This window comes from Bacillus rossius, assembly GCF_032445375.1.
Source record: "Bacillus rossius redtenbacheri isolate Brsri chromosome 4 unlocalized genomic scaffold, Brsri_v3 Brsri_v3_scf4_1, whole genome shotgun sequence".
Lineage (NCBI taxonomy): Eukaryota > Metazoa > Arthropoda > Insecta > Phasmatodea > Bacillidae > Bacillus > Bacillus rossius.
The window spans coordinates 6,414,037-6,441,121 of NW_026962010.1; the positions used below are offsets into that span (position 1 = coordinate 6,414,037).

The 27,085-nt window shown below is 39.4% G+C and overlaps 1 protein-coding gene across 1 annotated transcript in view; it reads right to left on the reverse strand.

The window, feature by feature from the left end:
• LOC134541655 (dystrophin, isoforms A/C/F/G/H-like) overlaps positions 1–10,347 on the reverse strand; it is a 935,715-nt gene extending 925,368 nt beyond the window's left edge. The window contains exon 1 of the mRNA XM_063385245.1: positions 10,111–10,347. Coding sequence (XP_063241315.1) covers positions 10,111–10,180 — 70 coding nt within the window. The 5' untranslated portion in view covers positions 10,181–10,347. The remainder of the gene's footprint in view (positions 1–10,110) is intronic.
• Between the last annotated feature and the right edge of the window lie 16,738 nt (positions 10,348–27,085).

The window sequence follows — 27,085 nt, forward strand, 5'->3', positions numbered from 1 at the left end:
TTCCACGTGGAAGTAGCAACATAAAATTTACAAATATAACAACCTGCTCATATTACCCAGTTGTAGGGGTAATATGAGCAAGTAGATAGGCAAATATGAGCAGTCATATTTAACTTGAAAGAGACCTATATGACACAAGGCATTTTTATTTTAATACTTTCAGTAATATCATAACCAAGTACTAAAAATATATAACTTGTTTTTTAAATATATTGTAACAGAATAATAAAAGACTGAACTATCATAAAACATGTTTTATAGGATGTACACACTTTTTCACATTTACCTACTTCGGATAGAAGGGATTGTCTGCCTTTACGATTCATTTGCAGTTCTCACAAGAAAAACATTCCGAGTCGAAATAACTTACACAATCTTCATGGTACCACTGGCTACATTTTTCACACCTGACCCATTGTTCACCATGGTGATCGTCCGTGAAATTACCACCACAGACAGGGCACATGCAGTCCGAATCAGTCAATTTCCTTTTTTCATTAGAAACAGAAGTTTTAGACGTCCCTGACCTAATTTTCGCAAGTTTAACTTTGGAAATCGCGTCAGCTGATGTGAATTCTCTTGCTCTACCCCGTTTCCTGCCTCTAGAAGACCTCGTTCGAGTAAGAGATGGAAGAGGTAAAAGTGCTTTAACAGTTCTTCTTGGAGTTTCAGGTTCTTGGGCGTCTTGGTTGCACTTTGTTGGCGTTATCTGCTTGGAGGTAGAGAGAAGCTGGGAAGCTGTACTTGTATGTGGTTGTGATGTTGCAGAACTGCCCGCTGTAGGTTTGTCTTGTTGTAGGGTTTAACATGTTCTGGTTTCTTGATCTGTACCTGGAATCACTTCTGAAATGAAAGCATGATCAGGAATAACATTTCGATTCACAAGCCACATACCTGTTGCACGAAACGAATTGGCTGCCAGACCGACTGCTGCAACTCTCTCCCAAGCTTCCTTTACCAAGTCTCCGAATTCAACCTTGGTGAAAGCTCTGCTATGCTGCCTAACGAAACGACTGCAAGCATCGTAATAAGCTCGTTTCAGTGGCGAGAAGAGTCCTTTATCTGCAGGTTGAAGCCAATTAGTGGTGTGTGGTGGCAAACAAAGCATAAAAAGACCATTTTCCACAGCAAAGTCAAAAAGTTCAGGGTTAGAACAATGCAAAACAAGCCCATCCAAAATCAAAATGGCTGGCGACTCCTTGCTTATGCGGAAATAATATACGAACTTCTTAATTACAACATAGAAAATTGGTGTATTAATGTTTGCAGACTTTTCATTTAGAAAAACTTCGCTTCCAGGCGGCAAATTTTCCTTCAAACCAACCACTGTACGCTTTCCTTTCACGATGATACAGGGAGGAAGGTAGTTACCTGCTGCATTGAAGCAGGCTACCAAAGTTGTAGTTTCACCTTTCTCTTTCGGAGAAATCGCGTGAACGACTCTACATCCTTTGGGTGCAACAACAGTAGTTGGTCTAGTGTTAAGTTGGAACCCACTCTCATCAATTTGAATACTTTGTCAGCTCTATGTATCAAGTTCAACTCTTGCATCTTTTCCTCGAGAAGGTCAAAGAATACTCCAACTTCCGATTTTGTCATGAATAAACCCCGATTAATTGAAAGGTTTTCTTCTTTCCATATTGAGAGATCTGGATGATGCTTGAGAAAGCTCCACAGCCAGTCTTAACCTGCCATACCTGCTTCCTTATTAAACCTATGCTGTAGTTTAAATTTTTCTGCTAAATTAAAATCTAGTGCGCGTAACTGCATTCGGTTAAGGGAAAACCCATGTTCAGGCAGGTATTTTACATGCTCAGTAAGGACTTCTTCAACTCGCTCCCCTAATTCAGGCTTGCGACCCAGTTTTCTTGGTTGAAGTCCCCAAGTTTCATCAGTAACGGAATTCAAATACCTGTGTAATGTTTGGCGTGGAACATCGTAAACAGCAGCAGCACGATTCTCAGATATATTTCCGGTTCTAACAGCATTAACAGCTTTTTAAATAGATTCTGCCGACCACTTCTGGCGGGAAGCACTATTTCTTTTGAGGTCATAAGCCATTTGAAAGTAAAAAGAAATTAGGATTAATTCATTTAAGGCACATTTATTTTCAACAATGTTGTGATTTATAGGCTACTATGTGAATTTGCAGTAACGCTTACATGGTATCATGTTCTAAACGATTCCAGGTGTACATTCATATTTAAAGAACATTTTATACAATGCAGAAATGTAGTAAAACATATGTTTTAGTTTTAAAGTTCATCTGCATAGGTGTCTTCCCTGAAAAAACACAATTTTTCAAGGAAAAAAAAATGTTTCTTCTCAACATTTTCCTAGACTGGCACCGACATGGCGTCGAATGGATGAAGCTGGCTAACGGTTTCTTTCTTGTCTCTCTACTAATAATTGACCATCGCTGCGCTGTCTCTACATTTCAATGTTAACTAATTATTGTCACAGAACAAGACAACATTTTAACGTATTTTATAAGTCGGCATTGTTTCTTTTTATGTCTAGAAATTACAACATAAAGTATTAAAGGATAGTTTTACTGTTAGAAAGTTATAATTGACACATCAGTAAATTTGGTATTTAGTATTTACCATGATTTAATTAGCTTGGCCATATTACCCATAGTGAAAAACAGCTGACCATATTACCCTGATTAGGCCTGCTCATATTACACTTTGGACTGCTTATTCTTTTATTAGACCTCAGCAGACAACCGACAAAATAAACTACAAATCACATACATGAAAAGAGAGAGCAAATACCATGGTTTCACGAACGTACCCTAGAATTTTGTTGTGTTTAAGAGTAAGAAATATTTTTAACATTAATTTACACTTCATTTAACTACATAAGCCAAAAATAATCAAGTAACAAAACATACATACCTTTGAATGACAATAAAACACATTTGAAGAATAGCTGGAGCCTTGCATGCGACTTACAAAGCTAAAGCATACTACAAAGCAGTGTTACCACCAGTCATAGATAGTAAAAAAAAAATTCTTGCGATGTCGTGGCCAAAGAGGTTAAAATTGCTCATATTACCCGACTGCTCATATTTGCCCGAGTTCCCCTACTATAAAGCAAAGATAACCAACTACACTCTTATTACCTCAGCAGTTTCTACTTTGTGTATTTAAAAAAGTCCCATTTTTTTTTGCGATGGTGCTGCTATCTCTAGAATTTTTTTCCGTAAAACTCGTATCGGTGGATGCGAAACATCAGCTAGAATGCGTCGGAACTTGTTCCTAGCCTCGTACGGGGTACCGTTTATTGGAACAGCTGCCGAACTGTTCCCTTGCTGTGATTCGGTTTGGACACATTCTGAAATACGGCACCGCGAGTTGGGTTATTGTTGCATCCCAACGACGCAGTGTTTATTCGCTACCCCACCCGAACGTCTTGGAACACCGCACTTGTAACACCTGTACAAATATCCCCTATTTGGAGGGCGAAGAAGAAAAGTCATAACACGATGATAATAGGGAAAGGGCGGTTAAACAGTAAAGTCTGCTGCAATGCAAATGTCGAGTCTTCCAGACACCGGATTCCTGGGATATGCAATTCCGAGCTGGAGGCGTCCCGGAAGAGATTTATGACAATATTACTCAACTCTCATCCCATTTTCTCTTTCAGGATTCTCTGTCTCCGTCTGGCGCTGCACATGCGTGTAGTAACGCCAGAATTATCCGGGATGGAGCGAGACTATAGTAAAAATAGAACTGGAGGCAAAAGGCGTGTGGGAAGGGGGATGCTAATACGCACGAAGCCTAGCATCTGCGCCTGCCCAAGTCACAATGAGTTTTAAGAGTTTTAACATGATTGCTATTTGTGATTTTGTATTGTATACATATACTCATAAAAAGGCACAGGTTACAAACAAGTTCTCTTGTAATGCCTAGTTGACGGCCAGCAAAATAGCCGGCGAACCTGTAGCCGTACGCAACTCTTCTTTCGGTTAATTGCATTGCCTTTTATAACTGACAACATAATTATACAAAATAAAAACCTATGTAATAACTTTTAGATGAAACAAATCTGGGAAGTGTCTTTTTTTTTTTTTTTTTTGCAAAATCTGATAGAACTTGTATTTGTATTTTTGACGTGATGTCTTTCAAATCGATGAACGCTGGCTGCACGCACGGAAAATTGTCACGTTCCGCCTGAGCCGAGCGTGCAAGAACCGGCCAACCACCGTGCGAGAAAATCTTCTATAATATCAAACAGGTTAAGGCGGGCTTTTTAACTAATTGTTCCTGATTATATTTAAACAAATTATTTAAATTAAATTTGCAAAAACTGTAAATAATATTTGAAAATTAAAAAGTATGCTATTTTTCATTAATGTTTTTTTAGGACTTAATAACGTAAAATTATCGTCCATAAAACCGACTTTACAGACAACCCCCTTTTTATTAACACCTTTGATATTTAAAAATTACTTTAAAAACAAACTTTCTAGATAAGATCCGTGTTATTGATACTATATGTACATGAAGGTTCAGCCCAAATAAAGCGGTGGTAAAGGAGTGCCGCAGACTAGCGAAGGGCTGGCTCCACGGCGCTGATGGCAGGCGACTAGGACGATATGCCCTTCAAGCTCCGACCTGCCTCAGATCAACTGCGCCTCGAGACCTGGAGCGCGACGATAAACAAGCCACACGCAGTCCTGCCTCGCCTTCAGGAAGAGTGTTCGGTGTGCCCGCCACTCAGTGGCGCAGCAAGGATGTTGCGAAGGAGGTCCAGTTTGGCAATTATATTTTTTATGAGTAAATTTCCCTTAGGATTGAATTTTTTTAAAGGACATAACACTTTTTTCTCGGAGAATTGTAAACTTTTAGAACTCCGTTTACAGAAACCTGTACATTTTATATGTTGGCTTGTTTTTAATGGTTTTAGTACCTTGTTCTTAAGTTTGATCTAATTAAAACAAGTCATAAATACATACGTAATAATGTTATTAAATACATTAAACACACGTGTCAAGTTTTAAAGAAAAAATATAGGTACACTATAACAAGTGAGAAAACCAGCATTAAATTAGGACTACTTAAAAAAAAAAAATAATTCCAGACGCTTCTATGTTTAAGGCTTGTTGGGCTGTAATGGCAAAAAAAAAAAAGTTATTGTAACCCACTAAGGATTAAAATAATACTGCCGAAATAATCTCACTCAATTTCTCTAACCTTATATACCTAAATTGCTGTAATTTACTTATTCAGTCATCGCTTGGTTTTATTTTTTACCCTAAATGGGAGTGGACCTGGTCCAATTTCCTAGCCGACAAATGATTTTTTTATTATTATTTTGCCCTCAGTGGGTTCGATGTGAAGACTCCATGATATAAGTAAGTTTTTAAATTAAAATTATATGTAAAAAAATTTTAATGATTTTTAATATTTTTTGAATTTTTTTATAATTATTACGAATTTTCAAGATGGCGGCCATGGCGTTGTAACTCAAGATTTTGGAATGTTTTTTATTGAAATTTTTATTAATTATTTTTTTATTAATTTAAGAATTTTTCCGAATATCCTAGTATAAAAATTATGGATTTTCAATATGGTGGCCATAACGAAAATTGCAACAGCATTGTCATAATTCAAAATGCCGGAAAGTTCTAGAAAACAAAATGGTGGAATCCGAGATGGCGGATCCAAGTTGGTCAAGGTCAACAAAGATGCACATCGTGACGTTCCAACACAAGATGGCGGACTGGCACCAAGCCTGGTGGCGAACCGGCCGAGCTATACTACTGACATGTAATTACTTTGTTAGTAAAATCACAATGTATGTGTGTTTGTATGTTTTTGTTTGCCATCCCAAACCCTGGGGTTGCCTGCGCACAGTCCCGGAATCGGAAATAAGGACCGGAATGGAATTCTCTAGACGGGGCTGTCGGCCAACATTCCTTAGGCACCCTCATATCCCCACTGCATCGTGTAATTCAACACCTCGTGTAGGTTTATACTCTAAAAATTAAACTTTGGTGTGAAAATACTCAGTTTCCGTGTCAATTAACGATTATTCGGGTGGTTTTGCACCCAAAAATGTGCTATTAAAATTACACTTACATTAAGTAAAATAACGCTTGGTGCGGTGATAATAATATACTAAACTGGTCTGAGTGATTTTACTCAAGCAGTATGCATTTTAAAACAATATTGACAAGTGCTAATTTACTCGTATCCCCGTGGCTTTACTCTGTAAAAAAAAAAGTGATTTTTCACTTTCGAAGTAGTTGTATTTTTATACATTGGTATGGGTAAGTTATGAAATACATTTTGTGTAATTTAAATGCAGTGAAGCCAAGACTGTAAAATAAACTGCAAATCATAACTTTAAAAAACTCGACATTGTTTATTTTTACACAAATTTAGGTGTGCAATTATAACTTAGTTGGTAGGTATAAAATTTAAAAGAAATGTGAGCGAGTCTTTGAGACATGGCCAGTGATGGTGATGTATAAACATATAAGTAGTATGTAATAGTTCCTCCTGCGCCAGGGTTCAGGGTGTGGAGCGGGAGCCGTGGAGCCTGCCGATTGCTCTGACGTCATGGTGGCCATCTTGGATGAGCATAAACTTGACCTTTGACCATGACCTTAACCTTTGACTTTGACCTTGACCCCGGTGGCCATATTGGATCCGCCATCTTTAAATCGAGTGCCCCACTCACTCATGATGAAATTTTCTTCACGGTCGCCATATCGATTTTTTTCTGTTCCACTGGAGGCCGCCATCTTGGATACCATCGACTTTATTTCTGCTGTTTGTTTCTAGAGAGCACCAGCGTCGCTCTATCTCATCACATAAGGTCGATGTTCCATTACCTACCAGAGCTGTTATGGTCCTTATCGTCATATTAAATTTAATTTTTTATGCAAAATACATTGGAAGCGCTGTGATTCGAACCATCGCAGCTCTGATTTCTAGGTTGGAAAAGATACGCCTTTAACCGCACGGCCATCAAGACATTTACTAGAGTGAGAATTAAATAAGGTATATATAAAAATAACATGTATATTTGGGCTTGCAATTTTTTTAAAATTTTAAGTAATAATATCATCACCTGTTCGAGACAGAACCACCTTCTTGTATTAAGATATAACTGTTGCAATCATCATTACGGTCGCCATCTTGAAAATCTGTAATTTTTATGCTAGAAATTCCGAAAAAAATTCCAAAAAATATTTTAAAAAGTGCATACTTCAAATGTTTAATTATTTAAACGATCTAGGTCCTCGGTTCGATTTTCGGCTAGAGTAAACCAGTAATTTATTAATATATTTTAAAAAAATCTCAAAAAAAAGTAATATAAACATCTTACACCACACCCGACATTTTGAATTATGTCACCACTGTATCAATCATCATTATGGACGCCATCTTGAAAAAATTATTTATTATCCGATTTTAATGAAAAAAATTCCAAATTTAATTAAATAAATTTTTAATCAATATACTGATTGATTGGATCAATTCCCGTCCTTGGTTCGAAACCGGTAAGAGTAAAAGATAAAAAACAACAGATCCTTCCTCCACGGAAGCTACCTAGACTGACCTCACACCACCAATACCAAGGTATATATATCGTCAACTGGTATGACATCATGTCCGCCACCTTGTATTCGTATGCTGGAGGCCGCCATCTTGTTTTCATCTGATAGAGTGCTAGCGCCATGTTAGTATAATTTTCTGTTCATCATACCTTTGTTCTCAACTGTTGGCATTGAACTTTGACCTTGACCTTGAAATTTGACCTTTATCTTGAAATTTGACCTTGACCTTGAACTTTGACCATGAACTTTGACCTCGACCTTTGAAATTTGAACTTGACCTTGTACTTGGCTTTAGCTATTACAAATATGGTATCGTAAAATATAATAAACCGGACGGGATTGTAGTATGTAATACGATACCGTGGTAATATATCTTACGTATCTTGTTCTATACTGGAATAGGTAGAGGTTTGGTATATTTTGATACCCGGGATGTTTATCATTATTCAATATTTACACTCAATTAAATTAACTTATATAAAAGTGGTAAATGCCATATTGTATACTAAACCAGGTAGTATTTTAGTATAGAATACGATACCGTAGAGAAGAGACATTCAATATCGTATTCTAGACTAGAATAGGAAGGGCTGTAGTATAAAATGCAATACTCAAAATGTATTTTTTGCAAAACATGCATATGGATGTCAAAACCCCCATCTTCCCGCACTTGTCCCATAAAAATGTAGATGTGATGACATAATCACCACCAATTTGATGACGTCAACATTATTTCATGTTATCGGGATCTAGGCTGTTCCCAAATTTATGTGCACCACACATCGCAGAATTTTTGAACAAATTTATAATATAATTATTGTTACCTACTGGAAAAAGTTTTTTTTTTTTTTTAGTATTGTAGTTTGTTTACAACAATGTGTTTCAAGTTATTCTGCCAGGAAATAAATTGAATTCATTCGTAGCGCACGACTTCAACCCTGCCCTTGCTATTATGTGCAGGTGTAACAACGTATTATATCCGCTGGTAGCATCTTTCTCAGCAACCCAGTTAACTTTCGCCCCGCCAACCAAGACCCGTGTTACAGAGCAAAACATTTTCCAACATTGGCTGTCGTTATTTCTATGAGATTTATCGTGGAAACTTATTTTATAAAGCATGTATTTCACGGTAGACTAAAGTTTTTTGTAAGAAAATCACATCAAATACTCATTAAGACTAATTTTAGGATCAACACATTAACGTGTATGATATGAACGGTTGCATGTAGATTGTAGGCATCTCACGACCGAGTCACAGGAACCCTTATCTCTGGTCGGGAGCTTAGTCGCGACACGCGGGGACAACTGGACGTTATCAGTGGTTGTACTTAGCGGCAGCTGGGGCGCCACAGCCGCCACAAGACTCGCCACGTGTTGTCTGCTCCATGTGACCGGACAGAAGCAGGCTCGTCGGCTCACTGAGTCCCGGGCCAGGCATGGGGGCGAGTTTGAAAGAAGATATTCTGATCCATGAAGATGATGTAAAGACTTTAAGCGAGTCAATTAAGGATCGAGTCTCTTGTCGTTGGAGTAAAGCTGTTCACCATATAATAACAAAAAATTATTCCCAACTGTGGTCGTCTAATAGTATGGGAGTAAGACATTCAAATACATTTCTCTCTTTTGAGTACTTTTCGATACGTGACACTAATACGTTTAAATAAGTATAACAAAAGGTTTATCACACAATCGGTATTCAATTAAAAATTCTACCACAGCCATAACCAACAGGAACTATGGACATGTTTGCAAACAGAAACTTGTTTATACCTATATGTATTTTTATAAAAGTGTGCAGAAGTCTGGTTAACCCGTTACTTTTTCAGGCACATTTATTTACAATATTACATTTACGATGCTAAGAGGATTTTTTTTCATTGGTATATAATGTGGATAAACATGCAGGCCGCATTGAAACTAAATGTGTCTTAATTTCTGTCTGAAACATTTCGGAACGAGAGTATCTGAAACACGCTTAATTGTCATACTTGTACTTTTCAATCGTGCACTCGCTGTTCCAAGATTCAAGTCGACGAGTAAGGAAGGTCAGGAGTTTTAAACCGGTGAAGGTGGATGTGTAGCCGCGCGGGAGATGAACCTGATTGTGACGGGTCAGACGCTAGGATGACTGTCGCGTGGGGGACCACAGCAGCAAACACGGCAAGTACCCACTCGGCGAGTAGAACTACTGCAGAAACAGTGCTGTACATGCCTAGAGACTGGCAACACTGCGGGTTCGATCTCTTGGACGGACTCCACGGTCCCCAAGGCACATGCACACTCGGACAAATGTCACGTGCTCGCGAGCTGCCGGCTTGTGAGGCTTGTCACTGCGACGCCTGGCCAACACGTCACAGTCCTGCAGTAGCTGCGGCTCCATCAAGAAGCAACACGGAGATAAACACGTGTTGTAATTCTGGCCTACCCACAGGAATTAGTCCAGTCTGTACGCATTCCTGTGTCGGGTGACGGAGCCAGACGTGTGTGCTGTGCTCAGAGTCGAGCAGGCGGGGGCAGGTGCTGTGTGTACTCACTGTGCCAGTTGTCTGCCACCATCTGCATGGCGTGCTGCAGCTGCTGACGCGGGGAGGGCGGGGAGGCCATAACCCTGCGGCCAGCGCCCTCCACGAGCAGTCGGGAGACACTCGGAGACACTCCAGGAGACACTCGGAGACACTCGGAGACACTCGGAGACACTCGGAGACACTCCACGAGCAGTCAGGAGACACCCGGAGACAGCGCGGCCGCAGCGCGCGAAGGCCGGCTGCTGACTGAGCGCCGCAGGAACAGCGAGTGTGCAGACCGGCGCGTGGTGGGTTGGTGGTGGAGTGGGGGAAGACAACGAGGATTGGAAGAAAGGCGGCGGGCTGGCTGCAGCTCTTAGATCATCGCCCCAAGCGCCTCCTCCTCCTCGCGGCCGGCACCACAGCGCACGAGATGCCCGCTGCCAGCCGCCTCTCAGTGCCTGTGGCTGCGTGCTGTCAACGACATTTTAACCAACCTTGCGGAAATACGGCCGGTTGCATCATTGGTTCCGGCGTGATCTCGAGTCATACAGCTAGTCCATGTTCGCTGTGTTCGCCAGGCAGATCAGTCCAGTTCTCGATGTCGCACAGACGCATGCCGCTGGTCTAGAGTGATGATTCTGACGATTAAGATATTTTGCTGGCTGTAAAACGAATTCCAGGCGCTGTACCGCATAGCCTTCCGTATAATTATGTTCTTCCACTGTTTTTTTTCCCCATATAAATATTGATGTTTTCGTGCATCTTCAGTGAACTTTTCCATCGGAATTACTTATTTAAAGCATAATACTGAAAGGGACAAAAATTCATAAAAACCAAATATCTGCGTTGATATTAGTGGCGGGAGGTTAGTTTATCGATGGCTTTCTTGGAGGAAAGATCCGTCGCCATTTTTTAATCGAATGACCTCTCCGGGTTCGAATCGAAGACTCCATTACATTAGTGCGTTTTTTAAATAAAATTGTATTATGTAAATTTTTTTTATAAATATTACATTTTCCCGAATTTATAGCACAAAAAATACGGATTTTCAAAATGGCGGTCGTATTAAAAGTGCAATGGTGACGTATTAATTAATTATGGTGGAAGTTTTTATTATAATTTTATTAATTTCAAATTATTCCCGATTTTTAGGAATAAAAAGTACAGATTTTCAAGATGGCGGCTGTAACAAAAATAGTAACGTTCGGGAGTGGGGCATTCGATTCCAAGAAGACGGAATCCAAGATCGCGACTGAGGTCCAAGGTCAAGGCCAAAGTACAAGGTCAAGGTCCAAAATGGCGCCGTGAAGTCAGCTGTCGGTCGGTCATTGTCCCCACCACACACCACAGCCTGAAACCTACTACTTACTACTGCAAAATTCCGCGCGAAAACATTTTTTTATTTATTATCTGTGCATGAGTGAAGTCAGTAATGTTTATAAAAATAACCGAGAACCAAATACCCGGGGACGTCGCCAGGATCGCCAGGATCGCCAACATAGCAAACATAGCGAATACAGCTGAGATACAGCTGAGATACAGCTGGTTATATTTCACTCGCGTAGCGAACACAGCAAACGCAGCTAGCATAATGCTCTGTGTGGCCGAAGCTTCATAAGTTACTGCACCATTGTGCCGGAGCGCTGAGGAAGATTATTGGGATCTTCTATGTGATCAGACTCTCGGATCGGTACATAGCAATGATCTCGGATCGGAACTGCGCGAGCAGACGGCCGGAATTTTCACTGACTTTATGCATGTTAGCGTAATCAGACATACTTAAAAATTAGAGTTTTATTTGGAAAATTTCAAATCATATATAATACATGTATCAACAAAATTTTCTTCTCATAATGTTACGACCTCTTCTCACGCGAAATACGTCTTCCCTGACCCAAAGCCCTCACCACAAATACATTTAGTTTTAATTTTTTAAAAACGCCCCCCAGAGGGGTTGAGCAGTTATAGGGTCATTAATTACAATTACTGTCACACGTTTTATCCCTACCTCAAAATTTAAGTGATATGATTTTCAAATGTTACCACACCTCTCTCCTTGGTACTCATCCGGGAACCTACAAAACAATCCAAGGCATACACTGGCATTTCATTTGGGATGGCATTGTTCGGGATATTGCTGAACGAGTTCGGCTTTGCAAACTCTCTGCCCTCAACAAACCAGCCCAGAAAACCAAGTTTGCTTTCTCATATTCCGATGTGGCGGATCCCAGAATGCAAAAACTTTTAATTGGTTTTGTAGGCTCATTTCCACAATCCAAAAGTAGCCGCACCATGCTCTTGATGTGCATAGATGCTTTTTCAATTTTTTTTTTTTTGGATCGTTCCTTTAAGGAAAGTGACATCTATCACCACAATTTCTGCTCTCTAAGAATGTTGGCCTTCCATCTATAATCGTCTCGAATAATGACGCACAATTCACGTCTAAATCATTCAAAAACATGCATTACTCGCATGGTACATATCTAACATATCACCACATCCCCCTATTACCCATAGCCGTCGCATGCAGAACATTTAAATGGAAACGTCCATTCTAAGCTGATAGCATATGATGCGAAAGCACAGTATACATGGGATTCCAAACCCGGTGCGGTTACAGATGACATTTAACCATGCTCGCCATGGAGGACACAAGACAACCCCATTTCAAATCATGTTGACATATCGGCCAAACATCCCTCTTTACAACCTCTGGTCTCTGCAGGAATTTTTGCCCGATGATCCAAAGGACATACAGGAGGACTGGTAAAGAGTTTACAGAAATTTCAAACTTGCTCAAGAGGAAAATAAGAAAAAGTATGATGAATACAGTTCTCCTAGCCCTTACAGGGTGGGAGACCTTGTGATGTGCAAGACACATTCCAGAGCAAGGCATAGACAAGATGTCTGCCAAGCTCTTATATCGCTGGACTGGCCCCTTACATTTTTTGTCACCAGTTACTGCAGCACTAGCAGCCCCCAGTTTTGGGGAGTACGTAACCAGAGCTCACATCTCCCGCCCAAAGAAAACACATCCAAACATGGAGAAGGAGCTCCTTTTTACTACTCCTTCCCACAAGAGTCTTACTAAGATGTGGCATGCCCAAACGTCTAGAAGATGTTTGCCCAAAACAAATACTAGGTTATAGAGTTAGGTTCATAAAAATATTGGTACTAATTATAAGTATGCTAGCATGTATTTTCTAAGTTTAAGTGGCACCACTCTAGTTTATAAGTTTTTGTACAAGAGTTTCGTTATGTTCTCCATCTAAGATTCTAGAACTTTACAATTTTCGTTATGGTTGCCATCTTGGATTATAGAAAATTGCATGTTTCGTTACAGTCGCCATCGTGAATTCTGAGTGCATGACCGCCATCAAGGATCTAAAGTCACAACCACATTCTTTCGATTCTGACATCATGTCCGCCCTCTTGTTGTCTGCTGAAGGCCGCCATATTTGATTCTGCCATCTTTGTTTTTGCTATTTGTTCCTAGAGAGTGCGGCATCGCTCTGACTCATACACATAATGTCGATGTTCCATTACCTGCTAATAATGTTGTTGCCCTTAACGAATTATTACATTTAATTATTTTATATAAAATACATTGGAATTGCAGTTATTCGAACCATGACAGCTCAGACCTCTGGATTCGAAAACATACGCCTTTGAACGCAAGGCCATAAAGACATTTACCTGACAGAGAATTAAATAAGGTATATAAAAAATAACATACATTTCGGACTTAATATTTTTTTTTAATTTGGAAGAATAATTGCATCATCTGTCGAGACAGAGCCGTCATGTCTGTTAGAGTGCGCTGCCACCATATTGATTTAATTTTTACCTGTGTCAGTGTAGTAATTATTTATTGTCAGGGCCCACCATCTTGAAAATCTGTAAATGTTTATCTACAAATATAGAAAAAAATATCCAAATTTTTTTTAAAAAATTCAATTAATTTAATAATTTATTAGATCCCATACAGTGCTTCGTTGGATTTTTGAACGATCCAAAAATTTTTATTCTAGGTTAAAAAAAAAACATATGTAATAAAAAATTAAAACTAATTCTATTGGGCGTATATTCATCATCTACCAGCCTCCAGTAAGCTAATGATGACATAATGGCTGTCACCTTGGGAATTCTTAATTATTAACATAGAAATTCGGAAAAAATAAAATATTCAAAATATCAGCAATTAATTTAATTATTGATTCGATTGATTCCTGTCCACGGTTTAGTACCAGGTAGTACAGAGTTAATAAAATTAATTATGTATTACACTGTCTAAGGTCTGAGATACAATAACTAAAAAAAAAAACATCGAGTGCCAGTCACTCATGTGGTAAGTAAGGGCCATGTATTCGATATCCACCCGCACATCCTTGTATTTTATTTTTGCCTCGCGTAGAAAATAACAATAACTTCCAATACCTTTGAAGTTAAAAGGTATTCACGTACGTATAGTCAAAGTACCCTAAATTCAAGGCCATTTAAAAACGCTCAAGGCTAGAGGCAGGCGTCTCCGGACGAGGCCTGGAGAGCAGAAAGACTTTGACCCAGCGGGAAGGGGGCCGAGCTGGCACAGCATCTGTGGTTGGTCCAGCCACTCGCTCCAGACACGCAGCGCACCGACCATCACGCATATTTGGTTGAAATCATAACACGGTACATGAGAAGTACTTGTTGGAATCACTTCCATTTACGAAAAATGGAACGAGAAAGAAAACGAGCATACCAAAGTAATATTTGAACCTAGATATATTTTGTAGTACATGCGATCTAACACAGAGTCGAACCCAGGCCATATGCTACAAAAAAAAAAGACATCGCCACGAATAATAATAACAAAAAAACAAATATTTATAAAGTACGAGCGAATCCAAACCAAGGGGTATTTTTCGACGATACTTGACGAACTTTCTAAACAGGTCATGTTCAATGAATGTTAGGCGTATAGACCAGGCAGCCCCGAACCACTAGGCCAATCATGACATGACTGCAGTCTTGACAACGCACATTTAACGAAACGACACACATTCAACAAAAGAAAATCACACGCAATGGACATGCAATGCAACACTGGACATTCATTGTTCACACTGGAATTGCAATGCATACGCAAGAGACACATTGACATGCATTGGACACGGAATGGGCATGTAATGCACACACTTGACATGCAATTCACAAAATTGGACACGCATTGCACATACTAGTCACACAATAGACACTCAATGGGCATGCAATGGACTTGCAAAGGACACATTATGGACACGAATTCACAAACTGAACACCTAATGGACACGCATTGAACACATTGGCCATGCAATTGATACACTGGACATGCAATAGACACATAATGGACACCCAATAGACATGTAATGGACACACAATAAAAATGCAATGCATACGGAATGGACACACAATGCACACACTGGACATGCAATGGACACACTGGACATACATTGGACATGAATTTGATAAAAAGGACACACACCCTGGACACATCGTTGAGAGAATTCAGTCTTAGTTAGAAATCAGATTTCGAGAAATAAAACAATCATTTTATATATCAATTACCTATATATTTAAATACCTATATATTTAAATTTTATACACATTCAGGTAAAACAAGACGTAAGTGTAGGTAGCCTTCGTTAAAGGCAGATTTTAAATAAATATTTTTATATAGTTTTTCCTTTCATGGTCCATAGACCACAAAACCATCGTCAACTCATAGTTCAGTGGACACGATAATCGTCCCTAATTTTCACAATTCACATCCATACTGATACATACAATCTAGTAGTGGAAAATCTCGGCCGAGTTCGTTAATGGGCAGTATCCGACCAAAGGGATCCTGTCAATGTTTTGTAGATGTTCTCCGTATGCTCCTAAATATCCCCTGCGGGCTTCTGCGTGTATTCTCAGATTGCTTCCAGTTATTCCTGAGAGAATAATAGCTGCATGCATTTTTTTCTCGATATGCGATTGTATTCAGAGTTTGGTTTGATTGCTGAATTCCTGTTACCGAATTAAAACTAATAATATTTAATTCAGGTGGACTTCAAACATAAATGATTAATTTCTCAGTCTATTACCATGCCTTGAGACAGCTGAAAAATACTGGCGTACATGATGATTTCACTTCCCTTTGAGGTATACCGAAGCCCTATTTCTCTCGTAATTGTGAGTGAGCGTCTCGCAACCCACATTAAAGGTAAATACAATATGCGGCGACATCTGTTGGTCAGAATCGGAACAACTTGCGACAATTTTCTTATATGAGATAAATTAACTATCGCTGACGAAATATTAAAAAAATTATATTTAAGTAAATATTCCAATTTAAAACTCACAGTTTGCATCTGTCGCATAAGCTAAAATGGATCCTGATTCGTTGTCAGCAGCTGTATAGGAAGGACTAAGGTGTAAATACTGCAGCAAGGAATTTTTCCTGAGAGAGAATGCTAGACGTCACAAGAAGAATGATTATGTTAAAAACCCACTACGCAAAATGGTAAGTTGTGATATGTGTAGCAGGTTGTTTACACGAAGATAGCTTAACAAGACATGGCAGAACTTGTAAAGCCAAGCCCACTTACAAGATACAAAACAACGATGGAACAGTTATTCTAAATAATAGTGTGCTGCAAGATGTAATTCATTTTCCTTGTCTTGAACGTAATTATGTTCATAACTCTCCTGATCTCGATAAAGAACTTAAAATAAAGGATGCTGACAGTTTATGGAAATCTGAAACCAATGAAAATATCACCACTGCCGTTAAGGAAGGATACTATGGTAAAAGTAGGGATACTGCGGTAAAAGAAAGAATACTGTGGTAAAGGAAAGGATAGATTGGTAAAGAAAAGAACTGTGGTTAAGAGAAGGGATACTGTGTTAAAGGTAGGGATTCTGTGGTAAAGGAAGGGATATTGTGATAAAGTATACTGTATTATAATAAGGGATACTGTGTTAAAAGAAGGATATACTGAGATAAAGTAAGGGGTACTGCGGAAAAAGAAGTGATATTGAGGTAACGGAAGCGATACTGTTCTAAAGGAAGGGTTACTATGGTAGATGAAGGGATACTGTGGTAAAGGAAGGGATGCCGTGGTGGTAAGTCAAGTGCACGCACACCGCCTGGGGCTCCACTCGGAGGCCACAGGACCATCCGGCAGACCGCTGCAGAGTCCACTCGCGCCCTCCCCGGCGCGGTCAAGTGCGCGCCTCGCGACAAACAACTCTGTTGTGTTCGTTACGCCAGCGGTTCCCTCCCCCCTCCCCCTGGCTGCACGCACTCTTCCCGGCACAGAGCGCTGTGCGTGTGGCGAGTAGCTCCACCACCACCGTCCCGTTCTCCAGACGACTCGGCATATTGCATCATTCAAGTGGATGAAAACTGTACAATGGAAAAAAAAAGAAAATAACTAGAACGATTCATGAAATTAACGTATTATCTAGCATATATTAGAATATCATGAATATACGAAAATATAGATTGTGTGGGTTTAAATAGTACTTATTTTTGAAAAAAATAATCTGGCTTTTATGACAGTGTTCGTTCTCATTAAAGGCCTGTTTAAAGGTTTTGATTTTTTAAGTCAGTTGTTCACTTTTCTGGTTATAGGTTATTTTATGATATTTGTTTTCAATTAAAAATATTGACAGAAAATTTTGAGATGACTATGGACCTCGCCCTAATTCACTTGCAGCTATTTAGCCTCCTTCTCCATCAGACATCAGTTCCCGTTCCGGGCTTCTCCATTGAACATGACCTTGTCCTTGGCACGCAGAACATCGTAGGAGACTTCCTGCTTCTTGAACCTGCGGATTGTCACCCTCCTTAATCCCACGGTCGCATTGCTGTCCTTTTCCTTCGGTTTCCTCACACTGGACATGCCCTCTTTCTCGGGGCGACGGAAGACTGCCATACTGGAAAACTACCATAATGACAGAATTCCGCCCGGAGGCGACGGGAAAGTGCCATAATGGAAAACTTCCATATGTTAAAACGCGACCATACAGTCCTAATACTCGAACGACATGAGTAAATCATATCTATTATCTTAGAATAAATTTGTGTAAATAAGCAGCATACAGAAGTCTTGTGATTCCAATTAATGTTTTAACTCCAGGCCACTAGTTGAAATGAAATGCAATCTAGTGACCGAAAATCACAATTCCCTGACAACCGACGGTTAAGTAAGTAAAATATTGCATGATTTATTACATATGTTTAAAATGCCACTACAGATTATCACCATCAGGTCATCTATAGTACTCATCTAGTAGTATAGTAGCATATAGTAGTATATAGTAGTATATAGTAGTCATCTATAGTACTGAGGTGGCAATTCAATTGAGTTTATTTTACGTAATGTCTATCAAAATAACGATAAAATAAACTTAAGCATGAATTATTTCACAAAAAAAATGTTTATGTCACTACATTATTAATAATACCCACATTATGTTTCTAATGGGCTGTTGGGGTTCACTTTTCGTGGGCTGACTTCACTACGACCTTACTTCTTAATGGCTGTGGTGTTGTTTTTGGCATATCGGGGCTGTTTAGGGTATTGTGATTCCAGCATTATGTTTTTAGCATGTACTGTGAAAACCATTAGAAGAGTATTTTAACATATAGATGTACAGAAAAACAATAGCCATGAATAATATGTAAAAAAAAATAACAAAATTTCCAACCTGTGAACTGTGAATACGGAATATTTGTTACACTTTACTTGAGAACGATTCATGTTTGCTGTTTAAGTTTTATTGATTAACTAGTTGTGAAATTAGGCCTATTTTTTAACTGTGCCAATGACAACGAAATCATTTAGAAATACTTTAATGAGCTAATTAAGTAAACATTTCAGAATATTAATTTATGAAAGCCTTGACATCATTTTTATGTATATTTACCAGGGGAATAGTCTATTTCAAAAATTATTTTTCTTCTTATTCTGAAATGCTTGCTTGTCCGCAAACAGATTAATAGTGAGGTCAATGCAGACGGCAAAATACAAGAAGGATATGAAAAGGTTTATGAGACGATAAATTGCGGGAAGCAGCCACTAAAAATTTTGAAAGTCTGTGCAACTCCTTGGCCTTCTTTTGAACCAGCTGTGCGCAGGATTCTGGAGAAGTGGGAAGAACTAAAGCTACAGTTTTCACTTTAAAAGGTTCAAGACAATTGCTACACAGCTGATCTTTTGTACAAGAGGTATTGTGACGACTCAAATCAACTTTACATATTTTACCTTAAACATACTTTAAAGTACGTATACATAGCACTAAAAGCATCTGAAGGCGAAGACAATGACCCCACAAAATTACTAGCTACTCTAGTGTTTCTCATGCAATCCCTCTGAAAAAAACATAGTTTTTCAATTGTTGATTTGTTGACAACACCAGTTCCGAATGAATGTAGGTACGCAAATCCACACCTTGGTTTTACGTTTGAACATAAATTGTCCAAGTCAAGTTTGTCTCAAGAAAATAAAAAATTATTTAAAAAAGTGCATTGAATTTTGTCTGAAACTCATAAAGGAGATTCGACAAAGACTACCAAGTTAACGTCACTATCCTGGAAAAAAAAAAGTCAGTGTTAAATTTTGAAGAAACATTAAAACTACAAAAAAATAATGCAACAGTCGATGTAGCCAAAAAAAATAGGATTTTAGTAGCGATTTCATGTATGCTGCAAGAAAGGCATAATATCAACTTCATTAATTGGAATAACACTACAAACACTGTTCGAACTTGGAGTGAGGTTTTGCAGTATAAAAATGCCGCAGGAGAGAACCCTTTTTCTTTGATTTCACAAATGGCAATCACTGTGCTATCGTTGCCACATTCAAATGCTGAAATCGAAAGAGTATTTAGTTCTATCAACATTATAAAAAAAGATTGTCGTTAAAAACTGTTAATGCGTTGATCCTGTTGAGAGATCAGTTGAAAAAACAAAATAAAGATTGCGCATCTTTTAAAATACAGTTGGAAGTGCTGCAACTCATTCGAACGAACGACAGTTATACTTTTGCAACAAAAACAGTTGAACTGAACATGAGCTTTTGAGCTGAGTTCAACCCTCTGCTTCAACTGCGGCTGTCAGAGGAGCGTGAGACCGGAGAATTATTTGATTTAGTAAGTGACGACGATGAATAACTTACATATATATTTTTAATCTGTTCTAAATTCTTGGTACCGTTTGTTAATTTTTAGTATTTTTGGCCATTATAAATCAAACAACAATTTGTGTGATTGTTACGATGATGATAATATACTTAATTATAGATTAGCATTTTTATATGTATGTTGTTGCACACGATGCGTCATTTATTACAATTTAATAACTTGCCAACAATTTTTTATTAATTTTTAAGTGCCCTCCCCCCTCCTTTTAAGACCGTCACTGGCCTCTTGTGCCCCTCTCAGAACGAAATACTGGATCCGTCCTTGGTAGAATCAGGTTTAGCGACTTGTGATATTGAGCCTCGTGACTCGGCAACACTGCTACAGGAACCACTGATGTGAGGTGCGTGTGAGCACCGACTGCAACAGCCGTGGTTGGGTCGGGTGCAGAGGACCGTGTGAGCCGGGCGCGGCAGTGCTCGTGTGTGCCGGGCCTCGCACCCCGGATGCTGTGAGTCACCCTCCTGCACCCCCGCTACCCCCCCGAGAGGCTGCAGACAGCCACCCTAGCGCCCCAAGTGGCCTCCCCTCCTCAGAGTCTCTTCAACACGGCGCACAGCAGCCAAGCCACGTGCTTCTCTGTCCCGTCAACACCATCTCCACCAGGGCTCCGCCAATCGCAGGTGCCAAGACATAGCGAAGAGCGGTCACTGTTCCTTGCTAGTGCAGTTAGTAGTATATCATAGCAGGTCCGAGCCCTGGGTTCTGGGTGGGGATTGAGGATTGTCGACGCCATCTTGGATTGTGACGTCACGGCAGCCATCTTGGATGACCTTGACCATCAAAAATTTGCAACATTTGCCAAATATAACTCAATATTTGCCAAAAATTGGCCACCATCTTGGATATTTGTATTTGTTAAGCGAGAAATTCGAGAAAAAGTAAAAAAAAATATAAAAAAGGGCAAAAAATTAATTTAGTTACTTGATTGATTACAGTGCTTGGTTCAATACTTACTCGACAAAAAAGATAACTTTGGGTACAAAAAAAAACTCTTATTTAATAAAATATGGTGAAAGGTCTAAAAGAGGCTTAAATTCTACTACTAACAGCCTCCAGTAAGCCGAAGATGACACATTGGCCGCCATCTTAGAAATCCATTATATTTACCCAGGAATACGGAAAACATTACAAAAATCATCAAAAAATCGTCTATTAATGTAAGTCTTGATTGACTAGATAGATTACAGTCCTTGGTTTGATTCTCTGCCAGTGATAAGAGTAACTAAAGCTTAAAATAAATTTTAATTTCTTTTTTACTTTAGCTTTCGTGGAACTTATTAATCATTCACTCTACGAAAAAGACTATACAATATACCTGTCCAACGAAATAAATACGTTGTCGCTGTGCCTACCACGGAAGACTAATTTTTCGATACTTGGAATACGTTCCAACCAGGTATTGTTCAATGTTAGGCGTATAGACCAAGTCTCTCAGAACCAACCAAGTCCCTGCAAGACGCGTCAGCCCAGAGGGGAGCTGGTGAGAGACCCCTCACTGCTGAGAGCAGGGGGCAGGGGGCAGGGGGCCGCCCTCTTGGAGGGCTTCACGCAGGGGTCGCCCCTGCAGCACTCAGCCAGCTCTAACTGTTTACTTTCTAACGTAGATCGTCTTTAGCCCACAGTGAATATGTTTGTTTTGTTCGTCTCTATGTTAAGAAAAAGTTTATTTAAATGCCATTGAAAATTTACACGGTACATGCTTCTGATATTTATGTATTGCTAGGGACCGGAAAAATTCGAGGGTTCATTGACCTCTAGGATAGACTCCACAGTACTTAACAAACTCGGGGAAATGACACCTGTTCATTGGCTGCTGATTCGTGAGAAGTCGTAACCAATTTGTCCATGATTCGGCACTTTCTTGGTTTAGGTTTTTCCATTGGTCCGAAGTACCCCAGATAAAATGTGGGCCAATCGCAGAAGTTGTACGAAGGTAAACGTTTTTGGATGACAGTCTATCGCGAAATGAACTCGCGAATTTTTCAGGTCTCTATGCATTGCTATTCAAGTTGGAACCAGGCACAAATTCCCGAGAAGCATTAAAAAATGCAAGACGGCGCTTCCTAGAAGACGACTCTTGCACTAAAGTTTGTGTCAACCTCTGGCAACTATTTTTTTTAAATTTTAATGTGGCGCACTCTAGCAAACTACAATGACACTAAAGATGGCCGACTGTGGCGCCCTCTGGAACCCTGAGCTGAAATTAAAGGTGGTTGTCGTCAGTGCTATCTGGTAGCCTGTGCTGGAATTAAAGATGGTGGAATTATCTGTCAAATAATTTTTTTTTTTGAAACTTGAATGTGGCTGCATTGCTAGTATTCTCTGGGAAACTATTCTTGAAATCTTAACATAGCACTCTCTACCATATGTCATATTATGTTGTTATCATCAGCAAAACCGTTGGTATTTTTCAATTTTATGTTATGAAGACATGTACAAAAGTTGTGTATTGATTTTAAAAGAAACTCTTAACAATGGGATTACAAAAATACGGTTTTTAAAAATAGAATGTCTCATATCACTACATATAATTTTGTAAAATATAGTTCATGAGTATTCAAAAAACTGCAAATAATAGCATTGATTAAGTTACTGTCGTTATTTGTTTATTATTTTAATATATACATTCTCCTGTACATAAATTGTTGAAAATTTAAATTTATGAATAAATATAGTTTAGACTGAGCGACTCTGAATAAAAATTTAAAAAATAAAATAAAATTCACGAAACGATATCTACGTTTACGCTGATGCACTGCGATTTGTCCGTAGCTCTAGACATTTCATATGCCAGATTATTTGTTCCTACAGTCGCGAAATATAATTTTCATTACAGTATTCAGTTTAACAAACATTTAGTTTACATTAAGGAGTGTAGGCCTTCACGCTAGCGGGAAGCCTTCTTTTACAGACGAGAGAGCCAAACGCTCGATCGTGCATCTTCGGGGTTTATTTATTTTGGACAACTCATGATAACTAATTGTCAATTAGGTTAGGATAGCTACATTATAAAAACTTTAAAACATTGTGGACGGTTGATTTGGTTAGGATAGTTACATTAAAGATACTGTGAAATCATGTAAACGGTTTCCTAGCCCTGGATAGCTACATATTAAAATTAAAAAGTTATTTGCTAAGCAACCTTCGGGGAACTTCGGGTGTGGCTCTCTCGTCTGTGAAATGAAGGCCTCCCCACGCTAGCGGTCGACGGCGCGTGGTGTGTGATGTGTGAGACCGCCGGCGTCTGGCGCGCCGCCAGGCGGCCTGTGACCGAACTAGCTGTCACGCGCTGTCCGTCAGCCGAGCTGTCACGTCAGTGAGACTGGCTCCATGGACAGCCAACTGAGCTGTCACTACTGTGTGGTGTTCCCGCGGCAGTAATGAGCACGGGCTTGTTCAAGTATACACCTAGCCAAACATATCTGCATTCTTCAACTTTAACCTTGATGCACGAACTACATTTCACGATTAAATTGAAATTATATGAAAAACATTATACGTAACACATGCTGCAAAATACAACACAAGCAACCTTAAAACATATGTAATGAGTGATTTATCTATATATGTGGTCGGAACATAGTATAAAAAGATTGTTAAGAATATTATGTCAAAGCATATATATATACTTTAATGGTACAGCGGAAGAATTCCTGGCTTTCGTTATGCGAGCCTATGAAAAGGTGCGATGAGCGAACCCTTATTTTCAATCGTCCGTTTTGGCGCATACTTTTATAGAAATGTGTACTATAGTATTCGCACATACCTACTTCCTGCAGATTGCTTCTACAGCTGGTAAACTGTTGCAGTTGGTATGTGTTTTGTATTTGACACGAGGAGAAGACAAGTATCGATGTCACATCTTGTTCTTTACCTCCTCGTCTCCATCCACGGTGCAACTTGCCGTGGAAAGTGCTTCAACCAGAGACTACCGACTCAAGAGTCCCAAACCAGCACAACAACGCCATCTGCAGTCGCTCGTTCCTGCACGAGGTCAACAGTGGCGATGTACTTAAGGGGCCCGCCTCGTCAGGTGTGTGTGTTAGTGAGGCGGGACTGGCTGGTGCTTATAGCGCGGTGTAGCCTCTGGACTGGCGCGCAGTCTTCAGCGGTGACCGTAACATTACATGGCGGAGAAATGAAGATAAAGGGGTAATGCACGTCCCTTAAGTGCTTTCAGGAATCTGTTCCGGTTGTTTTACGTCTAAACATTACTTTGAAAACATGCGTTTTTAGCCATTTTAACTCTTCTGAAAATACAGTTTAAAAACTGAATCCGAAATCAAAAGTACTTTTAAGCCCTCGATGAAATTTTAAATACTTTTCGTAATCATACCCCACTCGGATATCTTGAGTAGTTTTGAAATCGCGTTGTTTTCCCTGAAGCTCTGCGCACCGTGTGTGGGCCCGGGCCGCTATGGTAGCCGAGAAGGCCCTTCAGGAATATGAGTGTGGGACTAGTGTTTGCCACTTGGTAGCCACCCGTGTCTCTCTGTTGATTTGGTGTACATAGCCTTCGTCGGTGAATTTGCATCGAAGGATTTTTCGACGTTTATTCTTTGCATCACCGTTGTTCGACCTGTCATGCTTATCTTCGTTAAGTTTTTTAATCACGCATCCTTGTTGTTTGTGGTGCCATGAATTCATAATCGACACAAGTTGTTGTTTGGTGGTGGTATATTTATGAAATGTGATTATGGTGGCGGACGTGGTATTTGTGGTTGGGAGTCCGTTTCTGCACTGTAGCTATGATGCAATATGATTTTATGGCGGACGTTGTGTTTGGAATGGGAGTGTAGTGATTTAATTAGAAATTTAAATATTAGTAGCAAATAAAACTATATAAAATTAACTGAGCTATCCTTTCGAACACGAGTTTTCCCGCTCGTAACAAAATATTGTGCGTTGACTTGGACGGAGGAGACGCAGAGACTTACTGATGGTTAAGGGGAATGGAAAGGTAAAATATCTTGGGAATGCTGGAATCTAATATCAAGGATAAAATCTGAACTACTCATCATATTTCTTTGCGGTTTGTTTTGCCAACTAGATAATTTAATTACAGAGGGTTGTGTGTACAGAAGTGGCCACAATAATGCATAGTTTTTTAGAAAAAAATAAAATAACTTTATGCAGAAATAAGGGGTATTAGCCACAAAATTATAAATTATACCAAAATATAATTTTTGAATGGTGTAATACAATATTATCTAGAGCTCTATAATACAGAATTTTACGTAATTGCTCAACAAGCGTGTCCTTCCTTACCTAAATGTTGCATGGCAGGTTTTAATTGGTTAAAATTCCTTTAAAATTCAGCGATCAAGTGTTTTTCACTTTGATTATAATAGAGTTCTAGATAATATTATATTACACAATATAAAAATTACATTTTGGTATAATTTTTAATTTTGTGGATAATACCCCTTATTTCTGCATAAAGTTATTTAATTGTTTTTCTAAAAAACTATGCATTATTGTGGCCACTGCTGTACACACAACCCTCCGTAATTAAATTATCTAGTTGGCAAAATAAACCGCAAATAAATATGATGAGTAGTTCAGATTTTATCCTTGATCTTCGATTCCAGGATTCCCAAAATATTGTACCTTTCCATTCCCCTTAAGTATTTGTGTTACATTTGTACTAGCTGTGCTGTAGCCGGTTAGCTTTGTTTGTAGCCGCCACGTCTCGGCGTGCTGTAAGAACCGCCTGTACAGCACCTTTTCTAAGACTGCTAAAGCTACACACTGGTAGTTCTGTGTTTTTCATGTTTGTAACAGGATTGAGTGGAGAAAGTGTAATTTATGTTCAAACATATCTTCTGTTCTATGCCCGGATTTCATATCTCGCTGCTCGTGGGTTCTTACTGTGGCCAGTGAACGCGCTATATTTTATTGACGGCAACTGAGTTTGAAGTTAGTGCATGTTTAATGTATATCTGTTTGTGTGCAAAAATAATTATTTCAGTGCAAGCTGATTGTATTGTAAGTGGAATGACATGAGATAAGTTGAAAGTAGGCTTGAGAACGTGGACCAGACATGGTTATCCAGTGGAAATGCGTACTGAGGCACTCGTGGGTGTTTGGCTGACGTCATAGGGCTGCCTGCACTGCAGTCCCAGCTGCAACTATACACCGAGCCAATGGGGCTCTGAAGAGCAGACACGCCGCTCTCAGCACTGATGCAGTCTGTAGACTCCAGCTGGCAGCTGGGATATTCTCCAAGAAAATGCTTGAGGACCGTTCCTTTAATACGTTCCTGGAAGCTAGAGCTGACCACTCACCTTGGCTCTTCTAGGCTAGTTTCTCACTCAGGTCTTATTGAACTTGGTGAGCTGCAACATGTGCCACACGAACCACCGCGTGGCTCAGACAGGCGTGACGTCTCATTGGTGCGTGGCGGGACATACCGAGGGCAGACGGCCAACAGGCAACACACACAGTTACTTTAACACTATAGGCCGTGCGAGCGTCTCGCCACATCGTGCAGTTTGTCGTACGAAGGATTTCAATGATAAGCTTCAAGTCTTGAGTATTTTACTGCCGATAATTCTGTAACTCGCAACGATTCTTGCCAAAGTAAACTAATATCTTATAACTAATCACTTAAATATAATGCTTGTGGCAAATGCAGTAAAAAGGTTTTGTTTGTGGAAAAATAAACCAAATTACGGGAACCATTATAATATTAACACCTACTTTTGAAGTCATTTACCTAAAAACTAATAAAAGATCAATAAAATCTGACAAGAATCTTAAAGACCTCGATTTCTCCATAGAATAATTC